Source organism: Sciurus carolinensis, chromosome 2, assembly GCF_902686445.1.
Source record: "Sciurus carolinensis chromosome 2, mSciCar1.2, whole genome shotgun sequence".
In the NCBI taxonomy this organism is placed as follows: domain Eukaryota; kingdom Metazoa; phylum Chordata; class Mammalia; order Rodentia; family Sciuridae; genus Sciurus; species Sciurus carolinensis.
In genome coordinates, this window is record NC_062214.1 from 169,224,793 (window position 1) to 169,249,814 (window position 25,022).

A 25,022-nucleotide genomic window follows, 5' to 3' on the forward strand; every position below is an offset into this window, starting at 1 on the left:
TTACCACCAACCAGCCAATGGCCATAGACCTATCTTCATACATGCCCAAAGACTTTTGAGCCCTAAGGGTCTAATTTTCAGGATTTCAGACATGGAAATTTTGAAACATTTTTCTTCCATCTTCATTCAAAACTGGCTATTCTGAATTTTTCTGGAGCAGGCTTACCTCTTCCCAGGTGGGAGCTTGTGTTGCCTAGTAATAAGACTTTGAGCACCATAGGCAAGACTAGGTGTGTAACTTCCTAGGTCTGGAATTTTTTTTTTAAAATAGGACCTGTATTAGTCAGTTATTTCCCTACTGTGACTAAAGGACCCAACCAGAGCAATTGTAGAGGAGGAAACATTCATTTCAGGATTCATGTTTTTAGAAGTCTTAGTCCATAGAAGGCCAACTTCATTTCTCAGGATTTGAGGTAAGGCAGGTCATCATGGCAGAAGAGTGTGGTGGAGGGAAATAGCTCACATGATGATCAGGAAGTAGAGAGAGACTCCACTCTCCAGATACAAAATATATACCCCACAGCCACACCCCCAATGAGCTACTACCTCTAGCCACACCCTACCTGCCTCCAGTTTCCATTCAGTTAATCCCAGCAGTGATTAATTCACTGATTAGGTTAAGGCCATAACCCAATCATTTCTCTTCCAAATCTTGAATTGTATCACACATGAGCTTTTGGGGACACTGATCTAAACTATAATAGAACCAAAACTTTATTTAGTACAGTAGTATGGAAAATTGTTTTCCAAATTCTCTAATACAGCAATTTCACTGTTAGAAATTTTTTCTATGAATATACTTTCTACTATACTCCAAAATATATGTTACAAGGATGTTCTCACAGTAGTTTGTAAGAACCAAACAAAATAGGAAGTAAGCTCAAAGTTCATTATTAGGAGACTTCTTGAATACATCTATATGAAAGGACACGAAGAGACCACTGAAAGTGAGGTGAATCTGTAAATGATACCACAAAACGCTCTTCAAGACACATGAAAAAGTCACCCTGCCGCCTGCTGGCAGTGAGTTTGCTGCCAGAACACCACTAAGAAAACTATCACTAAATCAGAGCCAAAATGGGAAAGTAGAAAATTCAATGTCATTGTCATTGGACACATAGGTTTGGGCAAGTCTATCACTGCTGGCCATCTGATCTATGAATGTGATGGGATCACCCAAAAGAAATATTAAAAAAAAATTGAGAAGGAGGTTGCTGAGATGGGAAAGGGCTCCTTCAAGTATACCTGGGTCTTAGATAAGTAGAAAGCTAAGGGTGAACATGGAATCACTATCATTTCCTTGTGGAAATTTGAGACCAGGAAGTATTGTGTGACTATCATGGATGCCCCAGGACACAGAGACTTTATCAAAAACATAATGACAGGCACATCTCAGGCTGATTGCTGAAAGCTGCTAGTGTTGGTGAATTTGAAGCTGGTAGCTTCAAGAATGGGCAGACCCATGACATACCCTTTTGGCTTACACACTGGGTATGAAACAACTAATTATTGGTGTTAACAAAATGGATTCCACTGAGTCACCCTTTCAGGACTGGAATTTTTTGATCATTTTGTAGGTAAGGTTGAATTTGATAAGAAACTTGTTTCACATCCTATATGTTTTCATTTCCTGACATGTGCTCACACTTACACTGCATCAATCACCCCCAACTCAATTCAATTTCCATGAACGCTAACTCTTCCCTCTAAAATCCTGAAGAGATGAGGGTAAGCGCAAAAGGACGGGAGGCAGACCCTGATGAATTCAGAGAAGCCTTTATTCCTTCACGGAATCAAGCGCCATTGGGACCCATTTTCCGGATGGGGAAAATGGCCCCCAGATACAGAGAGGATTTTGGTTTTATAGGGTACGATGATGCAATCATTGGGAGCTGTGTACGTGCAGTTTTGACCGTCAGGGGCTAGTTGTGCAGGTTAAAACCTTATCACAGGAGGGTGGTTATAAAAAGGTTGAAACTCATTATTCTTACTCTGGGATCCATTGTTTCCCAGAGTTTCAGTATTTGCTGTGCCTCCATTTAGGGCTAATTTGCAATGGGGGAAGGTCTAAGTTTAGGGCCCATTGTTATTAGGAAAGGGTGCACTGGGAGAGGTTTAATGTTTGGCCAATTTCCCCTCCCTCCTCCTGAGCCACCCAATCCCTTCATTTTTCTTGGGAAACTGTCTTTTGGGAATATTATTTTCCATAACCTTTCAGTTAGCATCTACTCTCCATTTTTTAAGATTCTTGACTTAATTACCTGTTGAACCCTTAACTCATACAGGTCTGAAAAACTTCATGTCTTGTACCAAAATTGCACGAAATCCATGTATTCTTCCCCCACTTATGACTTTATTGTTTACTGGTTCACTTTTTTAATTACAGTGATCACTCGGTTCATTTTAGTTTGGGAGAAAGCCGATAACTGTACAAACATTGCACCAAATCAACTTATTCTTCTCCTGCTTATGAACTCCCTTTAGAATTGGAGATGTTTCAGCTCAGATATACATTACCTTTTTTCCAAATACAGCCCCACTTTTTTCCCCTTCCCAAGAAGTCTCAATCCTCAGAGTAAGTAGGTCACTGAGCACAGCATTGTTATGTAATAGCCTCGCCCTCCCCAACACTTCTCAGGGTTGGTCAGGCCTAGAGTCACTGCTGTCCTCCTAGCTACCTTCACAGCAAACTGGATACCTTAGAGGCGGTCTTGCCTGCCTCCCACTTGACCTTATTGGCTTTGGGCAAAGCTTCCTTATTCATGGGGCCTGCCTGGGCCCAGAGACCACTGATGGGACTTCTCTGGCTGCATGTCCTCTGGGTACTCCTTTCCCCTGTCTGCTGCTTCCATGTCTTCCCAGGATGGCGTTTCACATCATCTGAGGTTGTGATTCCCAGGAAGGTACCACACAGGAGGGGCGAAATTAAAATGCCAAACCAGCTCACCTACAGCATTCGCTTCCGGGGCCAAAGACATGTGATCCACATGAAGCTCAAGAAGAACCTGATGCCCAGACATTTTCCTGTTATTACTGATGATGACCAAGGTGCCATGCAAGAGGACTACCCCTATGTCCCTCAAGATTGTTACTACTACAGTTACCTGGAAGGAGTTCCTGGGTCCATGGCCACACTGGATACCTGCTATGGAGGTCTTCGTGGAATGCTGCAGATAGATGACTTCACTTATGAAATCAAACCATTGGAGGCTTCTTCCAAATTTGAGCATGTGGTTTCTCTGCTTGTCTCAGAACACAGATCAGAAGATGAAAGGTGTACAATAGAAGAGGAACAGATAGATGAAGTACTTGAAGAGGTAAACTTAGCTGAAAGTGCTAGAGCAGGCCCTGTTTATTTGTGGCGGTTACACATGAAACACTTGAAACTTCATTACACAATTACTTCCTCATTATATAAACTGAACCCAAATCAATCCAAGACAATAGACAATGTAGTGATTATAAATAACATCCTAGATTCCATTTTCAAACCCGTCAGTTTTCATGTCTACATACGTATTCTGTGCATTTGGCAGAACAAAGATTCATATAGTTTGAGAGGCCATTCTACTGCAGCTACGCATGAGTTTGGTTTATGGAAATTTAATAACGTGTGGAAATTTGTTCGACATGACACTTCAATAATTTATACAGCAGTTCGGTTGACAGGTGCAAGTTATTATGCCTCCCAAGGAGGAGTATGCAACCCCAACTGGGGAGCAGCATATGTGTATATCTCAAATTATCACATATTTGTGGCTGCGACTCTTACAGCACATACAATTGGTCACGGCATGAGCTTAGGTCACGACCACCGTGACTGTGTTTGTTTTCGAAGACATTCTTGTGTTATGAATCCTACGCCTGGTCTTCTAGATATGTTCAGCAATTGCTCTTATGATCTATTGCATCATCAAATACATAGATGGGATCCTTGCCACAGTGCAACTAATGTACCATACAAAAATTTTCCTTATGAGTCTAATCGTTGTGGCGACAAGTCTGTAACTCTGGATGAGCAATGCGACTGTGGCTCCCTTAAGGAATGTGCCAATGACTCCTGTTGTGCTACCAACTGTGTCTTCACTACTGGCAGTACGTGTAATACAGGAACTTGCTGCGAAAACTGTAAATTCGCTCGCGCGGGAAGGACTTGCAGAGACATACTTGGTATCTGTGACCTTCCAGAGTTCTGTGATGGGAAAACACAGAATTGCCCAGAGGACTACTACGTCCAGGATGGAACCCCATGTTCACCATTGGCTGTTTGTGTGAAAGGAAACTGCAGTGACCGGGATATGCAGTGTCAAGCCCTTTTTGGATACGGAGTAAAAGATGGTTCGCCTGTATGCTATGAAAAATTGAATATAAAAGGCGATCGATTTGGAAACTGTGGACTTAAGGTGGTAAGAGGGGGAAGTAAACCTATGAAATGTGAATCAGATGATGTTTTATGTGGAATGTTGCATTGCGCTGATGTTCACGAAGTTCCTGGTGCAGATGAGCACACCACATTTCATCACATATTAGTAGGTGACACCAAAGTGGAATCGTGTTTTGGATTTGATACACACCATGGCGAAGAACTACCGGAAATAGGGCTTGTAGTGGATGGTGCAACCTGTGGACCAGCACAATACTGTTTACAAAAAAACTGTACTTTTTTTCAAGATTTGCCTTTTAACTGTGATGTGAAGACATGCAATTACAAAGGTGTGTGCAACAATTTGAAAAACTGCCACTGTTTGTATGGTTGGGCACCACCAAATTGTGAACAGAAAGGAGTCGGTGGTAGTGTAGATAGTGGCCCTGCACCAGACTTAATATTAGATCTGCGTACCAAAATGCATCTCAGTATAAACAAGGTATTAGTTTTAGCCCTTGCTCGTATCACTGCTTTTTTTGTTGCAATTTTCTCTGGTGTAGCTTCAAAAGCAGTAACAGTTGTAGATGAGAGAAAGGACAAAGGTAAAAAATAAATACTAATGGGACTCACTGTACGGAGAGACTTACAATGGCACTTGCTGGAAGAAATGATCACTCTCACAACTTCATAATTTTTTCATTCTGAGGTTATCATCTTGAAGTTGACATCTTGAAATAAAACCACTGGAAAATTAAAAATGGTTTTCTGTGCTTAAATTCACTTAATACTTCATGTCTGATCATATTTGTGAGTGAGTGGGAGAGAGAGAGAGAGAGATAGGGGTGGGGGAGAGAGAGAATGTGCGTTTTGCTGGGAATTGAACCCAGTGCCTTGCAAATACCAGGCAAGAGCTTGACCTCTGAGCACACCCACCTAACAAGGCCATATCCTTAATACTCCTAAAGGTGAAACAAATTCTTAGGTTCACTAGAAAGAGAAACTTATTGAAGATGTGGATTCTAAGGTTTCCTATATGTGCCTATTCTGAATCCTGGTCATGCTAGGATGTTCTAGTTTTCCCACTGTAACAATCTGTTTCCAATTGGTAAGCATTGGGTTTTCGTTATTTTTATTGTTAGTGGAAAACCAGTGAGCATAAGACTTGTCAGAGATCTGGAGGGAAGACTAAAACAAACATGTGTTACAGGCATCATCAATTTCAACAGCAGTTCTGATACCTGCTGACGAAGTGATTATAGAGAAAGTGCTAATCTTTGAGAATCTTGAGGACTACATTTAACATAGAGACATGAAATGTACTTCTCCATAAGCAATCAAAAGGGATGATGGCACCTAAGTAAAGCCTGGAGCATTTTAGCACTGAGTACATGCCAGTGGCCATCAGTCTCATTATCCTTTTATTTTTATTCTTAGCTTGTGCTCAACCTGTGATGTTCTGCGCCTAAAGTCTTTGACACTTTATTGATAACAATCACATGAAAAATCATGGGCCATAATAGAACACTTCTTAATGCTTCTCATGATTGAAGTCATAGGCTGGCACATACAAAATGCCAGGGATTGCAAAAAAACGGCCTGTCTACAAATTGCAGGATGCAACTAAGCATGGGGCACAAAGAACCACTTCAGAAACAGTGCACATGTTTGGAGTCTGGCCAGTGGTCAGGGTAATACATTCCTCCTTTTTAAGTGACAAGGGTCTCATTTCAAATTTGTCCTCTTCACAGGGAATCTGGATTAGGGTGACCACCAGAGGGGAGAAGAAGGATGCAGAAGGAGAGAATCAGTGGGGTTGCTATGGTGACATTAGGGTTTGTCCATCTTTCTAGAGTTCTGTCAGTCAGCAGTTCTTGCCCAGGTGGCTTATGTGGTAGAGCAAGCAGGATGCTACCTTCCAAGAAGGGGCTGAGTCCCTGCTCACTGAGCCTTTCTCACATATCAGTAGCCACATTTGCACACCAGTGCCTACTGAAAGCAAGAGTGGATGACCATTTGCAAAGTAGGGATGTTTCTTCTTGATCCAAAGGCAATAAATGAAACTAGAGCCTGTCATCCTAGAAGGACAGTCATGTAGGCTCTGTCTGAGCCTCTTGTTTGCCAAAGCATAACTGTGGGCCTAGACACCTTCATCTCTTCCTTTCCTCTTTCTCCATATGGGTTGGTTTCTTTCTTTTCTTTTCTTTCTTTCTTTCTTTCTTTCTTTCTTTCTTTCTTTCTTTCTGTGCTGGGGATTGAACCCAGGGCCTTGTGCAAGGCAAGCACTCTACCAACTGAGCTAGACCCAGCCCCTGATATCTTTATTGATGTGGTTTGTGTTTACGAAGGCCTCCTTGTTTCCCTCAAGCCATTACTGTACTCTGTAGTATGGGAAGTTTGTGCCAGTATGGTTTTCTTGATGTTTATCGTGTAGTCTTCAAGATAGTAAGCAAACTGTTGTACCTAGGGGCAGCTGTGATCTGCAGTGTATCTGATATATCTGAGTAGTATTTGATAATTCAGTTTACAGATCATAAACCAAAAAGGCAACAGTATCAGATGAGGTGTTACCTGAGTAGTCCCGAAAAGCGGGATCTGATTGGTGTCAGGGATTTGAGACAGACCTATCTATCATACCCTTGTCAACACATTTTCATTTTCTTAGTCAACACAAAGGAAGGAAACTTCAGAATAAGCCTTTACAGGACTCCCCCACCCCATTTCTAGGACCCTGTCATGTACAGTGGGAGTTCAAGTTTTAGGTCCAATGATAATACTAATAATGTATAATAGGGATATGGCAAGGAACCAAAAAGAAGACCAAGATCAGGTCTTATTCCTGTGGGAATAGTGAGATTGTAAGAGAAAGAAACAAAGTAGATAGAGGAGGACAGGTATTTGGGAGGGATAGAATAGCAAACTTGTTGAAAAGAGGCCTCCAAAGACCAGAGCCTGTCTCCAAGTTTTCTTGGCTTGGTTCCTTCCTATCAACTGAAATAAGCTGTCCATGGTGAGTCACCTACCACATTACCCTTCTGAGGCGCTACAGGAATGCACAGTGTGTTGTGCTCCAATAACCAAAGGTGTGCTGGAGTTCACCATGGTGCTGTCTGAAATCATGCCATGTAGGGAGAAGAAAGTGATCAGAACTACAAACTTTGTGCCAGAACATATGTCTAGCCCAGATCTTGCTGGGAGATTGGGTTGATTGGGTTGATTGGGAATTTCTATGGTACAAGCTGTTGGAGATAGCAAGAGAGCCTAATCTTTGAATTTAGGGAAATCACCTAAACTCTCTGCTCATCCAAAGAACTCCTAAAAACAAATGTAAAATACTGAATTTGGTCTAAAGAAAGGTTGACCAAAAATGATCAGAGCCTGCAATCTCCTTGTTGTGAAAATAATCTGCAAACAGCAGCAGGTCTGACCTCTCCACTGAAGCAATTCATGTTTCTCTGATACATGCTGTTCTTGACCTCAAACCTCCCCGTTTTAGGGGTTTGTCTGCATTTCAATAATGAGTTTCCCACAGAGAAGTTAAAGGCTTAATTCATTTGAGAAAATGAGGTGTCATGCCAAGTGAACCACCATCACTTGTGATGAACCCCCATCAGGGCTCATGGTTTCAGAGTTCTCAGTTCATAGATGACCAACTTCATCCCTTGGGGCCTGAGATGAGGCAGAACATCATAGCAGAAGTGTGTGGTGGAGGAAAGCAACTGGGGACAAGGATACCAAGAAGCGGGGTGGGAGCGTGGAGGGAGGGGAGACTAAGTTCAGCTAACAAAATATATACCCTAAAGGCTTGCCCCCAATAATCCACCTCCTTAAGCCATACCCTACCTGCTTACAATTACCACTCAGTTGCCATCCTATCAGGGCGCCAATGTACTGCTTAGGTTAAGGCATTCATAGCTCAAACAATTCACCTCTAAATTTTCTTTCACTGCCTCATACATGAGTTTTTGGGAGGCACCAACATATTTAAACCATAACCCTACCAAAAGCAATGTACAGATTCAATGCAAATCTCCATCAAAATACCAATGGCATTCTTTACAGAACTAGAAAAAATAATCCTAAAATTCGTTTGGGGGGAAAAAATGAAGATCTAGAATAGTCAAAGCAATCCTAAGCCAAAAAGTAGTGCTGGAAGCATCATAATACCTGATTTCAAGTGATATTATAAGCCATAGTAACAAACTGCTTGATAGTGGCATTAAAACAGACAGGTAAATTCATGGAACAGCAAGACACAGATACAAACCCATTCAGATACAGCACTCTAATCCCTGGCAAAGATGTCGAAAATAGACATTGGAGACAAGGCACCCTTTTTAACAAATGTTGCTGGGAAATCTGGTTATCCATATGTAGAATAATGAGCCGACAACTTTTCTCTCACCCTGTACAGAAGTCAACTCAAAAGAATCAAAATCTAGGAATTAGACCAGAAATTATGCAATTCCTGAAGGAAAACATAAGGTTGACACTCCAATCTGGAGGTACAGATAACAACTTTCTCAATAGAACCCCTAAAGCTCAGGAAATAATGCCGGGAGTTAATAAATGGGATGGCATCAAATTAAAAAGCTTCACAGCAGAGGAAACAAATAAGAATGTGAAAAGAGCCTACAGAATGGGGAGGATTCTTCACTAGCTGCTCTTCTGGCAGAGGATTAATATCCAGAACTCAAAGCTTGAAACGAAAAACAAACAGACAAACAAAAAACCAACCATAACCAATGAGCAAATGGGCAAATGAACTACACAGACACTTCTCAAAAGAAAAAATATAAATGGCTAGCAAATATATGAAAAAATGTTCAGCATCATTAGCAATTAGAAAAATGCAGATCAAAGCTACTTTGAGATTCCACCTCACTCCAGTTAGAATGGCAGCCAATAAGAACACAAAGAATAATAAATGCTGGAGAGGATGTGAAGAAAAAGACATTTTCACACTGCTGGTGGGATTGTTAATTAGTATAAACACTCTGAGTTTGAGTATGGAGTTTCCTCTGGAAATATCATATGACCTAGCTATAGCACTCCTTGAAGTTTATCCTAAAGAATTAAAGTCCACATACTATAGTGATACATACATACCCATGTGTATAGCAGTACGTTTCATAATAGACAAAATATGGAACCAGCCTATATGTCTATCATTGGATGAATGGATAAAGAAAATGTAGTGTTTACATACACAATGGAGCTTTATTCAGCCATGAAAAAGAATGAAATTACGTCCTTTGAATGAAAACAGTTGGAACTTGAGTACCTTATATTAAACAAAATAAGCCAAATTCAGAAAGTCAAGGGTCATAAGTGGAAGCTAAAGAGGAAAAAGAAAGTGGGAGGATCTTATGAAAATCTAAGGAAGATCAGTAGAGTAGAAAAAAGGGGCCAGGGAAGGGAAGAGTGGAGGGATGGGGAAATACTGTGGAATGATATTGGCCAAATCATATTGTTAAATTGTGTGCATGTTCAAATATGTAACAATGAATCCCACTGTTATGTCTGACTATGAGGCACCAATAAAAGTATGGAAATAAAGAATAAGCTTTAATTTCCGTATATCTGTATAATTTCCAAAGCTTTCCTTGTATTTTTCATTTTATTTCAACGTGGTTGGAAAAGATGATTGATGATTTCAATTTTAAAAAATTTATTGAGACTTTTTTTTTTTTGGGGGGGTGCTGAGGATCAAACCCAGGGCCTTGTGCTTACAAGGCAAGCACTCTACCAACTGAGCTATCTCCCAAGTCCCTGAGACTTGTTTTGTAGCCTATCACATGCTCTATCCTGGGGATATTCCATGTGCTGATGAGGAATATATATATATATTTATATTCTCAATTTGTTGGAGGGAATATACTGTTGATGTTTCTTAGGACCATTTCTTTTTTTTTTTTTTTTTTTTTTTTTTTTGCGGTGCTGGGGATTGAACCCAGGGCCTAGTGCTTCACAGGCAAGCACTCTGCCAACTGAGCTATCTCCTCAGCCCAGGACCATTTCTTGTAAGTGCAATTTAACTCTGCTGTTTCTATGTTTCTTTTCTGTGTGAGTCATCTGTCCATTGACAAAAGTAGGCTCTTAAAAATCCCTATTCCAACTGCAACTTAGCATTCCTTTAGGACAGCTAATATTTGCTTTAAAATATTTGGGTGCTCTGACATTGGGTGCATATATATTTAGAATTGTTATTTCTTCTTGCCAAATTTATCCCTTGGTCATTATATAATGATCTTGTCTCTTTTTACTGCTTTTGATTAAAAGTCTATGTTTTCTAATGTAAGTATGGCTACTAATGCTTTTTCATAGATTCACGTTCACTTAGCATATCTTTCTGTCCATCACTTTCAGTTTACACAAGTCTTCAGAGTTGGAATTTCTTTTAAGCCACATATAGTTAAGTATTATAAATTTTATTCATTCAGTTGTTCTATGAATTTTTATCAGAGAATTCAATCCATTTCATTTAGTTTAATTGTTGGTAAGTAATAACTAGATTAATCATAGTTCCAAACTTTCTCCCTCTCTTACAGACTTACTTTGTGGTTAAATTACATACTCAGTAATGTATTTTTATTTATTGGTCATTATTTATTTCTTTATTAGTGCATTATAATTGTGCAGTGGGGTTAATGCACTCAAATGGGCAAAGGAACTGAACAGACACTTCACAGAAGAAATATGATTGTTCAACAAATATATAAAAAAATCTTCAACATCTACAGCAATTAGAGAAATGCAAATTAAAGTACACTGAGATTCCATCTCACTCCAGTCAGAATGGCAATTATCAAGAATACAAGCAACAATAAATATTGGTGAAGATGTGGGGAGAAAGGTACTCTCAGACATTGCTGGTGGTACTGCAAATTGGTGCAACCACTCTGGAAAGCAGTATGGAGATTCCTCAGAAAACTAGGAATGGAACCGCCATTTAGCCCATTATCCCAGTCCTCAGCGTATACCCAAAGGATGGAAAATCAGCATATTATACTGATGCGGCCACATCAATGTTTAAGCTGCACAATTCACAGTAGCTAAGCTATGGAACCAACCTAGGTGCCCTTCAACAGATGAATGGGTAAAGAAAATATGGTAAATATACACAGTGGAATATTACTCAGCCATAAAGAAGAATGAGATTATGGTATTTACCAGTAAATGGATAGACCTGAAGACTATTATGCTAAGTGAAATTAGCCAATCCCAAAACACCAAAGACCAAGTGTTCTCTCTGATAAGTGGATGCTAACACACAATAAGCTGGGGGAAAGAACAGAAGTACTCTGTATTAGACAAAGGGGAATGAAGGGAAGAGAGGGCAGATGGGAATAGAAAAGACAGTGGAATGAATTGGACATAAACTTCTTATGTTCATATATGGAATACATGACTAGTATAATTCCAATCATGTACAACCATAGAATTGGAAGTTATACTCCATGTATGTATGTCTACTGTCATCTATAACCAAAAAGAACAAATTAATTTTTTTAAGTAGTGGGATTCATGTATATTCATAACATAATTGATCCATTTCATTCCTCAGTATTTTCCTATTTCCCTTCTTTCCTCCCTCTCCTCCCTTTCTTTACTATAATGGTCTTCTTTATTTATTTTTAAATTGGTGCATTATAATTATACATGAAAATGGTATTCATTGTGAAATATTCTCACAAGGATTTAGCATAATTTGGTCAATTTCATTCCACAATTTCTTCCCTTCCCATCCCCTCTTCCCTCCCCCTCGATTTCCCTCTTTACTGTTGTCTCTTCTACTTTCATGAGGTCCCTTTTTATTCCTTCTTTCTCTGAAGATTCTGCATATGAGAAAAAACATTTAATATCTGACTTGCTTATTATTATGTCTATTATAAAGTTTTGCTTTGTGATTATCATAGACCTTACAAAAATCTTTGAATTGCAACAACCTATTCGGAAATGATAGAAACATCATAATCACAAAGATTCAAAAAGAAGCATAAAAAAACAGAAAATATACTCATACATTCAAACTCCAGTACTCAGCCCATTTTGACTTTGGGATGTTCTATTTTATATCTTTCTATCATGCTAATCTGGTCCACTTTTTTGCTTAGTTTGTGGAATAAACTTATGAATAATGCAGATGTGAACATTCATAGACAAGACTCCATGTATATGTTCTAAGAACTGAAATTTGCAGATCACAGAGTAGGTATTGGTTTTACTTGATACAAACATCTATTAGTGGAGAGCAGGCTGTGCCCAGCTCTGAATTACTCTGTGTTGTACAGAAAAGCAGATTTTAGGCTGCACTGATCCCTGAATTACTCCATTTTATAAAGCAGTAGTTTGCCCTGTGTTACTCCACGGAGCGCAAGTACTACGGTTGAATGACTTGGTCACGTGTATGGGTAAGCGGATAACCTGCAAGATGCAGGACATACAGAACATGTCAAAAGGAATAACCACCAACTGCACAGCACAATCATTAGACACAAACTCATCAATGAATCATGCTAATAAAAAATGACCACCTGTGAACTTATAAAATTAAACCAGAAGCACATGAATACATGGGTATATCAAACTCATATCAGAGAAAGGGCTGCCAGCTTACCAAACAGACCAGAAGACTGAATGGTGAAACCCTCTCACCTGAAATGTAAAGGACAGGCACTTAAGGCAGTGGTACACACCAACCTGTCACGTTATCGGTCGGCCTGATGAACGTGTCGTGAACTGCTGGCTCTGAGCCTGGGGCCTCTCTCAGCTCGACCTCCCTGCTGAACTTGGCCGACATCACCACTGCCTGCCCAACTGCCTGCTGCAGGAGTTGGCCTTCCCTCCAGCAGCTCTCCACTTGAAAACTCTGCCCCTCGACAAGTTCCATGCCCTCCACAAGGTCCCTGGCGGCGCTGTCCCTTATTTGGCCACCTTCTTTTGCACCCCTCCCCGTGCTCTGCCTTTGCTTTTGGTTCTGTCTTCAAGTCCCAGGGTCACCATTATCGCTTTCACAGTCACACCTTGACGCATCTATCATTTTGTAAACTGTGCCTCATGAACTGTGGTATTAGTAATGAAGATCGGAAGGAGATAAGAGAACTTAGAATTGCCATAGTCATGACACCAAGGGAACTATGAGGAGTCAGAGAATTAAAACCCAAGAATGTGCTCAAAACTGCCTTTGTCAGTGCATCTCAGTTGACTCTAACCACCTGAGGCGGCTCTGCCAGTGAAGCTGTGACAGGCAGTGACCTGCAGTAACTGAGGGAATAGTAGAGAGGACACCAGAACACCCTGGAATGGGCTTGGTGGCCTTAGAAGATATGGTCATTGGGCTTCACCCAGGAGGAGTGGGCTCTGGTGGACCCTTCCCAGAAGAAATGCTACAGAGATGTGATGCGGGAAACCTTCAGTAACGAGGTCTTTCTAGAAAAAAAAGTATAAAGACAAGAACTTTGAAGATTACTACAACAACAGGACAGGGTGGTTTAAGTTCTCATGTTTTACAGTAATAACAATGGAGAGAAAGCTGTGGAAGTAAAGACCATTATCACAGTGGAGAAATCTTTAGCCAGGTTCCAAATCCTAATCTAAGCAAAAGAAGTCCTATTGGAGTAAAATGATATGAATGCATTGAACCTGGAATATTCTTCATGTGTCACTCATCCCTTAATAGGAAGCACTTTGCTGATAGAAACTGGACATGCTCTATATGAAACTCAGGAACATATAACTAAGAAATGCGGGAAGGCTTCGGTGATCTTCACTTCTTTCAAAGGCATGAAAGAACAGAGTGGAGAGAAATTCTATGATCATAAGGAAGTGCGGAATCAACTTTTTCTCTTGAAAGTTTTAAAAGGTACATGATATTGCACACTGGAGATGGAACTTCTGTGGGTAAGCCTTTAATTCTCCTAGTTCAGTTTTATGGCAGACAGGACTCATACTGGGGAGGAAACCCTATGAATATAAAGAATGTAGGAAAGATCTCAGTGATTCTAGCTTACTTAAAAGCAATATTTTTATTGTTGCCAGATATGGTGGTGTGTGCCTATAATCCCAGCAACCAGAGAGGCTGAAGCAGGTGGATTACGGGTTTGAGACCAGTTTTGGGAATTTAGCAAGACCATGTCTGTCGGGGTCTTAAGCCCCCCTTGCTCTTCTCAACCAGCGGCAAGGGAAGGGGACACTCCCCAACAAGGTCAGACCGGGATAGGTAGGGCCGACTGACCGCCCGCTCCCAGCCTCCCCGGGAGGAGGACAATCAGACACGTCAGGGAGACCAGTCACAGCAGGAACTCGTTTATTGAGGAAGTCACACAGCTTTTATGTAGGGTGGAGGCTAGGCGGGAGCCCATCAGCTTAAAGGTCAGCAAGGCATGGGGGGTTCACGCAGGCGAGAGTCCCATAGGACTATATGGCAAGCCCGAGCTGATCATGATCGCAGAACTGTTGTTAACCAATCCCTGACGGTGGTCCCATTATTGTCATTAACCTTTGAAACTGCCTTTGAGCCTTGATCTTGCTCACTCGCCAGGGAGTAAGGAGTCAGTCTGAGTTAGTTAACGTGTCATTAGTCCCAACACATGTCTCAAAATAAGAAATCATAAGGGCTGGGAATGTAGCTCAGTAGTAAAGCATTCCTAGCTTCAAAGTTCGGTACTGCCCCCCACGCATGCACAAAACCCATATGTATACTTTTACACACACATACATATTCATATGTGTATATGAATTTGTAATTACACATGATACTAATTATATATAATGCGATTGTAATATACATAACACAGTCTTAATCGTGATGTATTCTTACCTCCACACAGCATAATTTGGTCTTTTTCATTACCCTCTGCCTCCCCTTTCCCTCTCATCTCTCCTCCCCCAAATCCCCACTCTCTATTCTACTTGTCTCCCTTCTATTTTTTAAAATTCTTCCCCACTGTCTTTCCCCTGCTCTGCTTCTATATATGCAATAAGACTTATAACCCTTGACTTTCAGGGTCTGACTTACTTCACTTAGCATGATGTTCTCCAGTTCCATCCATTTTCCTCGTGACTGCATGAAGACTCCTCTATCAACTTTGGCTGGTTTGGGTCAGAGCTGAGAATTTTTTGTACAGAGAAAGGTGCCTAATGGGCAGATATCCTATAAATATCAAAATGTGAAAAAGCCTTAAAAAAGTTCAAAGTCATAAAAGCAATCACTTTAGTGAGAGCCTCCAAGAATATTCACAGTTTGTCAATACTTATGGTGGCTACATCCTGACAAAAATATATGATTACACAGATTATGGAAACATTATTAATTTTTCCAAAGCAGGAACATTTTTCATTTTAACCAATATTTTAAGTCCCATGAAAAATCACACTGGAGAGAGATTTTATCCATGCAAGTAATACCAAAAAACCTATTAAAAACCAATTCATGTGTAATTTCCTAAAAAATTTGCAACATGAAAAAATATGGTAAAAGTTATAAATATATCATGTTCTACTGTGGCTAGTTTTTAATATGAATTTATTAAGGTAGGAAGATTAGCCTTGTCTCAGGCCCCAACCCCACTGATTAGCAGAACCGATGTGAGGCTAAGGACCTCCCTTCCACCCTGCCTGCTTGCTGTTACCAGAGGAGCTATAGTCCCCAAAATGTAAACAGCAAGACACTGTTTTTCAACAAGATTGCCTGACCACTGTGAGGAGCGTGCTCAGAAACCCAAGTTGGGTCTAGAGGTACCTAATAAGGGAGAGCCCCCCCTTTAAGACCTGATGCATATTACTTGCATCTCATACATCTAGGTAAATCTAGGGAAGCGGGTTTTGGTGCACAAACAACAAGCATTTTGGGCAAGGCACAGGAATCTGTCAATCATCCCTTGTTCAGCATAAACCACTCCTAGCACAAAGCCCACGGAAGACAAAGAACTCAGAAGCATATATAAGCCCAGCCTGCACTCTGAATGGGCTGGCAGACATCTCTGTTCTCTCACCTATTGTGGCTGGTGCAGCATATCTCCTGCCAATAAACTCTTTTAATTGCTTTCCTTTGTCTTGGTGAATTCTTCTCACTCCCACAGAAACACTGGCCTTCATCTAAGGTCCTGGGACATCTATGTACATTTGATTTCTTCTTCTTTTGCAAAATAAGATTACATAATCTTTAAGTAATAGTAGATGGATTTAATAGTAGGGGGTGTTTTTGTGATTTTTCTTAAGTGAGTTAGTACAATTTTTCTCTTTCTATATGTGGGTTGGGTGAATTACAGTGTGTTTCATTATTTTTTCTTTTATTTTTACAGACTGCATTTTGATTCATTGTACACAAATGGGGTACAGCTTTTCATTTCTATAGTTGTACACGCTGTGAATTAATACCATTCATGTACTCATACATGTACATGGAGTAATGATATTTATCTCATTCTACCATCTTTCATACCTCCATCCCCGCTCCCCTCATGTCCCTTTTCACAATCCAGTGCTCCTCCATTCTTCCCTTACCTCCTCCACCCCCATCCTGTTATGTGTCAGCATCCACTTATAGAGAAAACATTTGGGCTTTGGTTTTTTGAGATTGGCTTATTTCACTTAGCATGATATTCTCCAACTTCATCCATCTACCTGCAAATGCCATAATTTTATTATTCTTTATGGCTGAGTAATATTCCATTGTGTATATCTACCATATTTTCTTTACCCATTCATTTATTGAAGGACATCTAGGTTGGTTCCACAATCTGGCTATTGCGAATTGAGTTGCTATAAACATTGATGTGGCTGCGTTACTATAATATGCTGATTTTAAGTTCTTTGGGTGCAAACTGAGGAGTGGGATAGTTGGGTCAAATGGTGGTTCCATTCCTAGTTTTCAGAGGAATCTCTATACTGCTTTTCAGAGTGGTTGCACCAGTTTGCAACTCCACCAACAACATATGAGCGTACCTTTTCCCCCACATCCTCGCCAACACCTATTATTGTTTATATTCTTTATAATAGCCATTTTAATTGGAGTGAGATGAAATCTTTGGATGGTTTTGATTTGCATTTCTCTAATTACTAGAGATGTTGAACATTTTTTCATGTATTTGTTGATCACTTGTTTGTCTTCTTCTGTGAAGTGTCTGCTCAGTTCCTTAGTCTATTTATTGATTGGGTTCTTTGTATTTTTGATGTAAAGGTTTTTAAGTTCTTTAAAAATTTTGGAGTTTAGTGCTCTATCTGAACTACATGTGGAAAAGATTTTCTCCCACTCTGTAGGCTCTCTTTTCACATTATTGATTGTTTCCTTTGCTGAGAAAAAGCTTTTTAGTTTGAATCCATCCCATTTATTGATTCTTGCTTTCATTTCTTGTGCTCTGGGAGTCCTGTTAAGAAAGTCTTAACAATGGTGCTGGAAAACTGGAAATCTATATGCATTAAAATGAAATTAAACCCCTCCTATCTCTCACCCTGCACAAAACTCAACTCAACATGGATCAAGGACCTAGGAATTAGACCAGAGACCCTGTACCAAATAAAGTGTGTTTCTAAGATGGTGTTAGGTTGTGAAAGAGTAGAGACCCCCTTATAAAAAGAAAAAGGTAGAGACCCTCTGATATAAAACAAATATATCTAGTTAAGATTAGCCAAGCCAAAATGGGTGCAAATAAAATCTTTGAGTTGTGCTGACTGTGGTAAATACAAGGACAGTACCCGAGATAAAAATAATGCGGCCATGAATTAAGGTCACTGTGACCGTTTCTGTGAAACAACCCATCCCTCCGGAGGCCCCAGAAGTTGCCGGCTTCAGATACGGACAGCCTGGCTCCCCGCCTAGCCCTCGCTGCTAACCGCCAGGTGGGCCTGAAATAGATAAACTGAAGCTTGCTGTTTGCATTTCTTGAAAAAAGACCCCTGTTGTAAGCCTGCCAAAATTTTTGTGGTTTTCACTTTTAAAACCAGCCTGCTGGAGTCGCTGGAGGCTACTGCTCCCCCTTACTTTGGAGCTGTTGCCCTGATGCATCAGCCTGCTTCTTCTCTTTCCCCAAAATAAATTTTTTTCTATAGTCTCTGGTGGTCTCACTATGCATCGATAACCTGACCCCACAACAAAGTTTAATATTTACATAGCTTGTTTTGTGAGTAGTGGGCTATTGTAAAATTATTTATTGTTAATTGTTGTGATTTTCTTACCAGCCTGTGTGACAAGTAACCAATATCCCATTCGGTTTTGGGGAAAAAACTATTTTTACAAAAAAAAAAGGGGGGGGGGGACGAAATAGGTTTGTTTCATTTTCCTTCCTAATAAATTGTAACCTTCAATTTCTAACTATGTAGTGTTTTTTTCATGTAGTCTTAATGTTAATTATTATTTTCATTCTTTACTGATAAACTCAAAAATACAGAAATGTAAGATGAGATGTGGGTAGCCCAAAAGGAGTCAGATCAAAAGTGGCTGAACAAAGTTTTATTGGGATGGGCTCTCAGCTCTCTCCGCTGGGCGACGCTTTTGTAGTGCGGGATAGGCGGGAAGCTTGAGGGTTTCGTGTCCTCCTGGGGTTGGCTGGAGATCGCGCTGACTGACAGGCGGTTGCCATGCGCCAGTAGGGTTTATCTGTCAGTGCCTGATTGATTGATCCTCCAAGCATGCGCCAGCGCCTGAAACCGACCTAACATCAAACTCACTTCTCAAAAAATGCTGATGAATGTTATATAGCTGACGAATTTATTGTTATTCAATAAATTCTGACATTGTGGAAGTGAGGCAAGAGCTAGATTATGCACAGGAAGATGGAAATGGGGACTTCAGCGAATAGGGGCCCCACCACACCAGATTAAAGCTAAAGGCTAAAGCTAGTTTTGTTTTGTTTTGTTTTGTTTTTTGTTTTTAGCTGCCTGAGTGGAAAGTTCCACTCCCACCTGGGTACCGGTACATTCTGTCATTAGCCCAGGAAGGCAAGGATACAGTGGTAATGATGTTTTCTTGACTACCCTAACATTAGTCAACCTCAAAGAGTTGATTTTAACTCAAGAAGTTCCTTTGTTTTAAGGAACAAGTACAGGACAAACTCAGGTAAACAAAGACATTAAACCATCCCAAGATAGGAATAAGAAATTCAAATTGCACACTTTCAATTGAGTCAAAAAGAGAACAAACAAGAGAGACTTCGCGGAAAGGTTAGTTCCTCATCAACGGAGTATAATAACCCCCAGACAACAGACAAGGTTTGGCATCTCTCTCTTCCGACTCCTCTCTCCTTTGGGGGCGGGGGGGTGTCCATGGATTTCATTCTTCAAATTCACAAGACAGCGCCTGCTTCAGCAGCACATATACTAAAATTAGAATGATACAGAGAAGATCCCGGCCCCTGTGTGTGGATGACATGCAAATTCATGAAGTGCTCCATAGTTTTGATAGTGAACCCTGATCTCTCACTCTTCATAAAAATCAACTCCAAGTGGATCAGAGACATAGGAATTAGATCAGAAACCCTGCACATAATAGAAGAAAATGTAGGCCTAACATTTCAACACATTGGCACAGAAACTGACTTCCTTAGCAGGACTCCTAAAGCATAATAAATAAAATTTAAAAATCAATGAATTGATGGAATCAAACTAAAAAGCTTCTTCACAGCAAAAGAAACAATTGGGAGCGCTAAGAGAGAGCCTACAGAATGGGAGAAAATCTTTGCCACCCATACCTCAGATATGGCATTAATTTTCAGGATATACAAATAACTCAAAAAGCTTAACAACAACAATAAAAACACCCACAAAAAACACCCCAGTCAATAAATGGGCAAGGGAACTGAACAGCCCTTCTCAAAAGAAGAAATACAAATGATCAACAAATACATGAAAAAATGCTCAACATCTCTAGCATTTAGAGAAATGCAAATTAAAACCACACTGAGATTCCATCTCACTCCAGTCAGAATGGCAATTATCAAGAATACAAGTAACAATAGAAAGTGGGGGAAAAGGGATGCTTACATTGTTGGTGGTGCTGCGAATTGGTGCAATCACTCTGGAAAGCAGTATGGAGATTCCTCAGAAAACTAGGAATGGAATCACCATTTGACCCAGTTATCTCACTCCTCTGCATATGTCCAAAGGACTTCAAATCAGCATACTATAGTGACACAGCCACATCAATGTTTATAGCAGCTCAATTCATAATAGCTAAGTTATGGACCCAACCTAGATGCCCTTCAACAGATGAACGGATAAAATGTGGTACATAGGCACAATAGAATATTACTCAGCTATAAAGAAGAATGACTTTATGACATTTGCTGGTAAATGGATGGATCTGAAGACTATTATGCTAAGTGAACTAAGTCAATCCCAAAAGACCAAAGGTTGAATGTTTTCATTGATATGTGGAAGCTAAACCACAAAAAAGGGAGGGGGAGAACAATGGGAACCAAAGGAAGGGAGGGGGGATAGAAATTGGAAAGACAGTAAATTTAACATAATTTTCCTATGTGCACATCTGAAAATACCTAAGTAATCCCATCATTGTGCCTACCCACAATAATGGGGTCCTAATTAGAATAAGATATATGCCATGCTTGTATAATTTTATCAAAAAGGAGTCTACCGTCATGTATAAGAAGAACCAATTTTTTAAAAATCACGTGACAAAGAACCCACCCATTCACACTCTGTGTTACAGAAGGACACAATTGTGTCTGGACTGTGTTAACAGCATATCTCCCTAGGGACACTAGGGTGTTGTTATACACCCTCATTTCCCAGATGGAACATTTCACCAGTCGCCCCAACACCATTCAATTTCTACAAACTCCAATTCTCCCCTCTCAAAATTTCTGTGAAGAGGAGTGTATACTCTCCTTGCTACTAATTACAGGTGTGTTTTACTTACAAACGATCCCTTGATTCATTTCTTTTTTATAAAATCATGAATTATCCTAAAATTACACTAAACTCATTTATTATTCCCCTACTTATCACTTCTCTTTGCAACCAGACTTTATAGCCCAGGGATATACTAACTTTCCCGAATACCTCTTTTTGTCCTCCTCTCTCTCTTTTCTCTAGGGCCTCTGCCCTAGGGTATCCAGCTCAAGAGCACGGCCTCCCCTGAGGAGCACAGCTGTTGGGTGACAGCCTAGCCCTCCCCTTCTTCTCTAAGGGGGTGCGAAGCCTATGCCCTCTCTCTGACCTCCACAAGACCATCTTATCATGAAACCTGGTGTTTCAAGAATAGTCTTGCCTGCCTCCCACTTGGCTGCATTTTTCGGGTCCCAGATCCCTCATTCGTGGGGCCTGAACCCTCTGACAGGTACTCTCTGGCTGCCCGCTCTCTGGGGACTCCTCTCCTCTGTCTGCTGCTCCCTGCTGCATCAGGGGGGTGCTTCACTTCCGCTGAGGTTGTGATTCCCTGGAAGGTGCCCCACAGATTGCGTAGCAGTGGGATCCTAAAACCATCTCCCCTATAGCATTTGCTTCTGGGGCCAAAGACATGATCCCTGTACTAATGATGACCAAGGGGCCACACAGGAGGACTTACCCCTTGCCCCTCAAGACTGTCGCTACCTGGAAAGAGTTCCTGGGTCCAGAGCCACACCGGACACCTGCGATGGAGGTCTGTGTGGCATGCTGCAGGTGGATGACTTTGCTTTTCAAATCAAACCACTGGAGGCTCCTTCCAAATCTGAGCATGTGGTTTCTCTGCTTGTGTCAGAAGAGAGAAGCTGAAAGGTGTGACGTTAAAGAGGAAAAGACAGATCAAGCATTTAAAGAAGGTAAAACTTACCGAAAGTCCTAGAGCAAGCACAGTTCATTTGTGGCAAGCGTGAAACATTCAAGCTTTATTATACACTTTCTAACTCACTGCACATAATAACAAATATCACACATATAATATAGAGTGTAGTGAGTATAAACTACAAAATGTATTCTGTTTGCTACACAACTTGTGTGAATGCTTACATATATCTCCTGTGCTTTTTGGATTGCAAAAATAAGTTGTATGCAGATAGAGTTCGATATCTATAATTGCTTTTGTTTTGTGGAAATATTAAGGATGTTTTGGATCGATTCTTCATGATACTTCACTGCTTCTTAAAGGGCATGGAATCTTAGGGGTCTCACTTTCTTTTCATCATTTTGGAGAATGCAGCCCAAACTTACAAGTATCATCTATGTTTTTAATCAAGGTCTCATTTATTTCTTGACTGAAGTCTTTCAACACAGGCTACAGATGTCCTTGGCTTCAGACATGATGAACTTCATTGTTATTGTTTTGAACAGGCATCTATTTCGTGGACCCTGTGTCTGTTCTTTTGTTTATGCTGAGAAATTTTTCTTTTGACAAACTGCAGGATAAGCTTTATTCTTGGGATCTCTGCTTGCGTGAGTCAAATATTCCATACAATGGTACTCATTGTGTGGCTCCTCGTGGTAAAGACAAGACGATAAATGGGAAAAAAGGACTATGGCTTCTTAAAAGGATATACTAGTTGTGAGTGACAGGAGACCCGTGGTGCCCCACCCTTGGCACTGTCATGTGAAACGGAAGGCTGCTGCACGGGCCAAAGTCGTGTCTTCCCTGTTGCGAGCTGCAGAGACACAGTTTGCATTTGTGATCCTCCAGAACGCTGAGGTGCCCACAGGCTTTTATATCTAGGGGGAGACTCCAGTTCAGCCTCAGGTGTGTGAAAAGAAACTGCAGTGATCATGAAGTGCCTGTTAGTCTTCCTTTACTAGAGAATGAAGGACGGCAGACCGGCACTCTTGCAAAGTTAGTTCAATGGGAGATCAATGTGGAAACTGCGAAGCGACGCTGGCCCTGAAAGGATGAGCACTCTAAAGTGTGACAGTGTTCGTCTTTTATGTCCAGTGCTGCACTGTGGTAGTGTCACACATGTTCCTAGGGAAGGTGAGCACACTACTTATTCTTTTTTAATTACTTTAGTACAAGACAATAAAGAAGAAAAATGTTTTGGATACGAAGCACACCTTTGGGGCAGAACTGGTCTGGCGGCTCACTTCTCACTCCACCCAGTCCGTGGGACACCGTCCTGGGGGCCAGAATTACAGAGGAAGAGAAGTGCTCTCGTGGTGGGACACGGGAGCGGCAGACAGGGGACAGAAGTTCCCAGAGCACTAAGCCCAGGCAGGCCCCATGAGCAAAGGAGTAGATGGCGTAATATTTGGCCCAGAAAAAAAAACTATATATAACAGAATTGTATTTATTAGAAAGATACAGGGTGTTACTGTGATGTGAACTGAAGCAATTTCAGTGGGGTATGTAACAAGAAATAAAATTGCTGCTGTCTTCATGGTCGTAGACTGACCTTTTGTGACGGGGTAGTATAGACAGTGGCCTCCTACCAACAGATAACATGGCATTTGATTCAATGTGGTCCATGGTTTAAAATCTTTAACAGGTTTACTATTTACAGTATTTCTGTTTAACTGTTTCTGTTTTCACCTTTTCTTGTTGCCCTGATGAATATAAATATAGTTACCACCATTGTAGAAAACATTCAGATAAACTGAAACGTTAGGAGAAAAAACAGAAAAACTTCCAAAATGAATGAAACTTAAAGACCCTCAGGAAAAAAATCCTTTAAGTCAGAAAAATCATGTATGTCTTTTAAATGCTAATGGAAGACCACTTATTAGAGGGGAAGAATCCTAGGGGGAGGATCATTAGTCGCTTTGATAATCACATAAACCTTTAGCCACTCTGAGGTTGTCAGCTTGAAATAAAATGTCTTGGTAATTAAAATGGGATTTCTGGGTTTTCAAAAAAATTATTGGTGAATAATAATTGTACAGAATAAGTTGGATTGTGGCACGTTCATATATGCACATGACATAATTTGATTAATTTCATTCCCCACTACCTCCCTTTGCCCTCCCCGTCTCCCTCTCCCATTCCTTTCTCTACCCTACTGGTCTCCCTCCTGTTTGCATGAGATTCTTTTTTTTTTCTTTCTAGCTTCTGCATTTGAGAGAAAACATATGAGCTTTGTCTTTCTGACTCTGGCTTATTTCACTCTGAATCCCAGCAACTGGGGCAGGTGTTCACACACCCACATCAGGGCCAACAGTCGCTATCTAGCCTGCCCTTCTTTAGTGTGTCAGAGATGGCTCTGAAGCTTTGGCCATGAATCCCAGAAACTGCTGCAGGGATGTGTGTGCACCTGTGCACTTGCCTGTCACCCCAGGGTTCACAGTACCTAACTAGCCCTGCCCTTCTCCTCTGCAGCATTTGTGGTTCTAAAAGCTCTGCAACAAATCCCACTGCTTGAGTTCTGGACAGATTTAAAAGTTCCAGACTGCAGATAATGTGCACAGGCCCTTGTAGATCTAAACTGTCAATTTCAAAGGTCCTGCTGTCACTCTGTCACAGTCTAGAGTTTCCAACAGTTTGTGCCATAATCTCACTTTATGGGCCTGGGGTTCTTTTTGGTCAGGGCACTTGTCAATCAAAAACCAAAGGAAAAGGAGGATGTGTTGGTTATTGGGGATACAAAAAAATAAGGAATATTTTTTTTTTAAAGTGCAGGGATTTCTGATCTCCCATGCAGACAGCCTAGATGGCTGCCATGATGTCCCTTTTAAGAGGTTCACCTTCCCAGTTCTCACTGAATTCCGAGGGAATTGCCTGGGAGTACAGGTATGTTCCTCAACC

General features: G+C 40.8%; 1 protein-coding gene and 1 pseudogene across 1 annotated transcript in view; both read left to right on the top strand.

Moving 5' to 3' along the window:
- The first annotated feature begins 2,762 nt into the window (after positions 1–2,762).
- LOC124976621 (disintegrin and metalloproteinase domain-containing protein 21-like) overlaps positions 2,763–25,022 on the top strand; it is a 31,031-nt gene continuing 8,771 nt past the window's right edge. The window contains exon 1 of the mRNA XM_047539399.1: positions 2,763–4,968. Coding sequence (XP_047395355.1) covers positions 2,763–4,968 — 2,206 coding nt within the window. The remainder of the gene's footprint in view (positions 4,969–25,022) is intronic.
- Positions 19,662–19,761, top strand: LOC124978394 (uncharacterized; annotated as a pseudogene).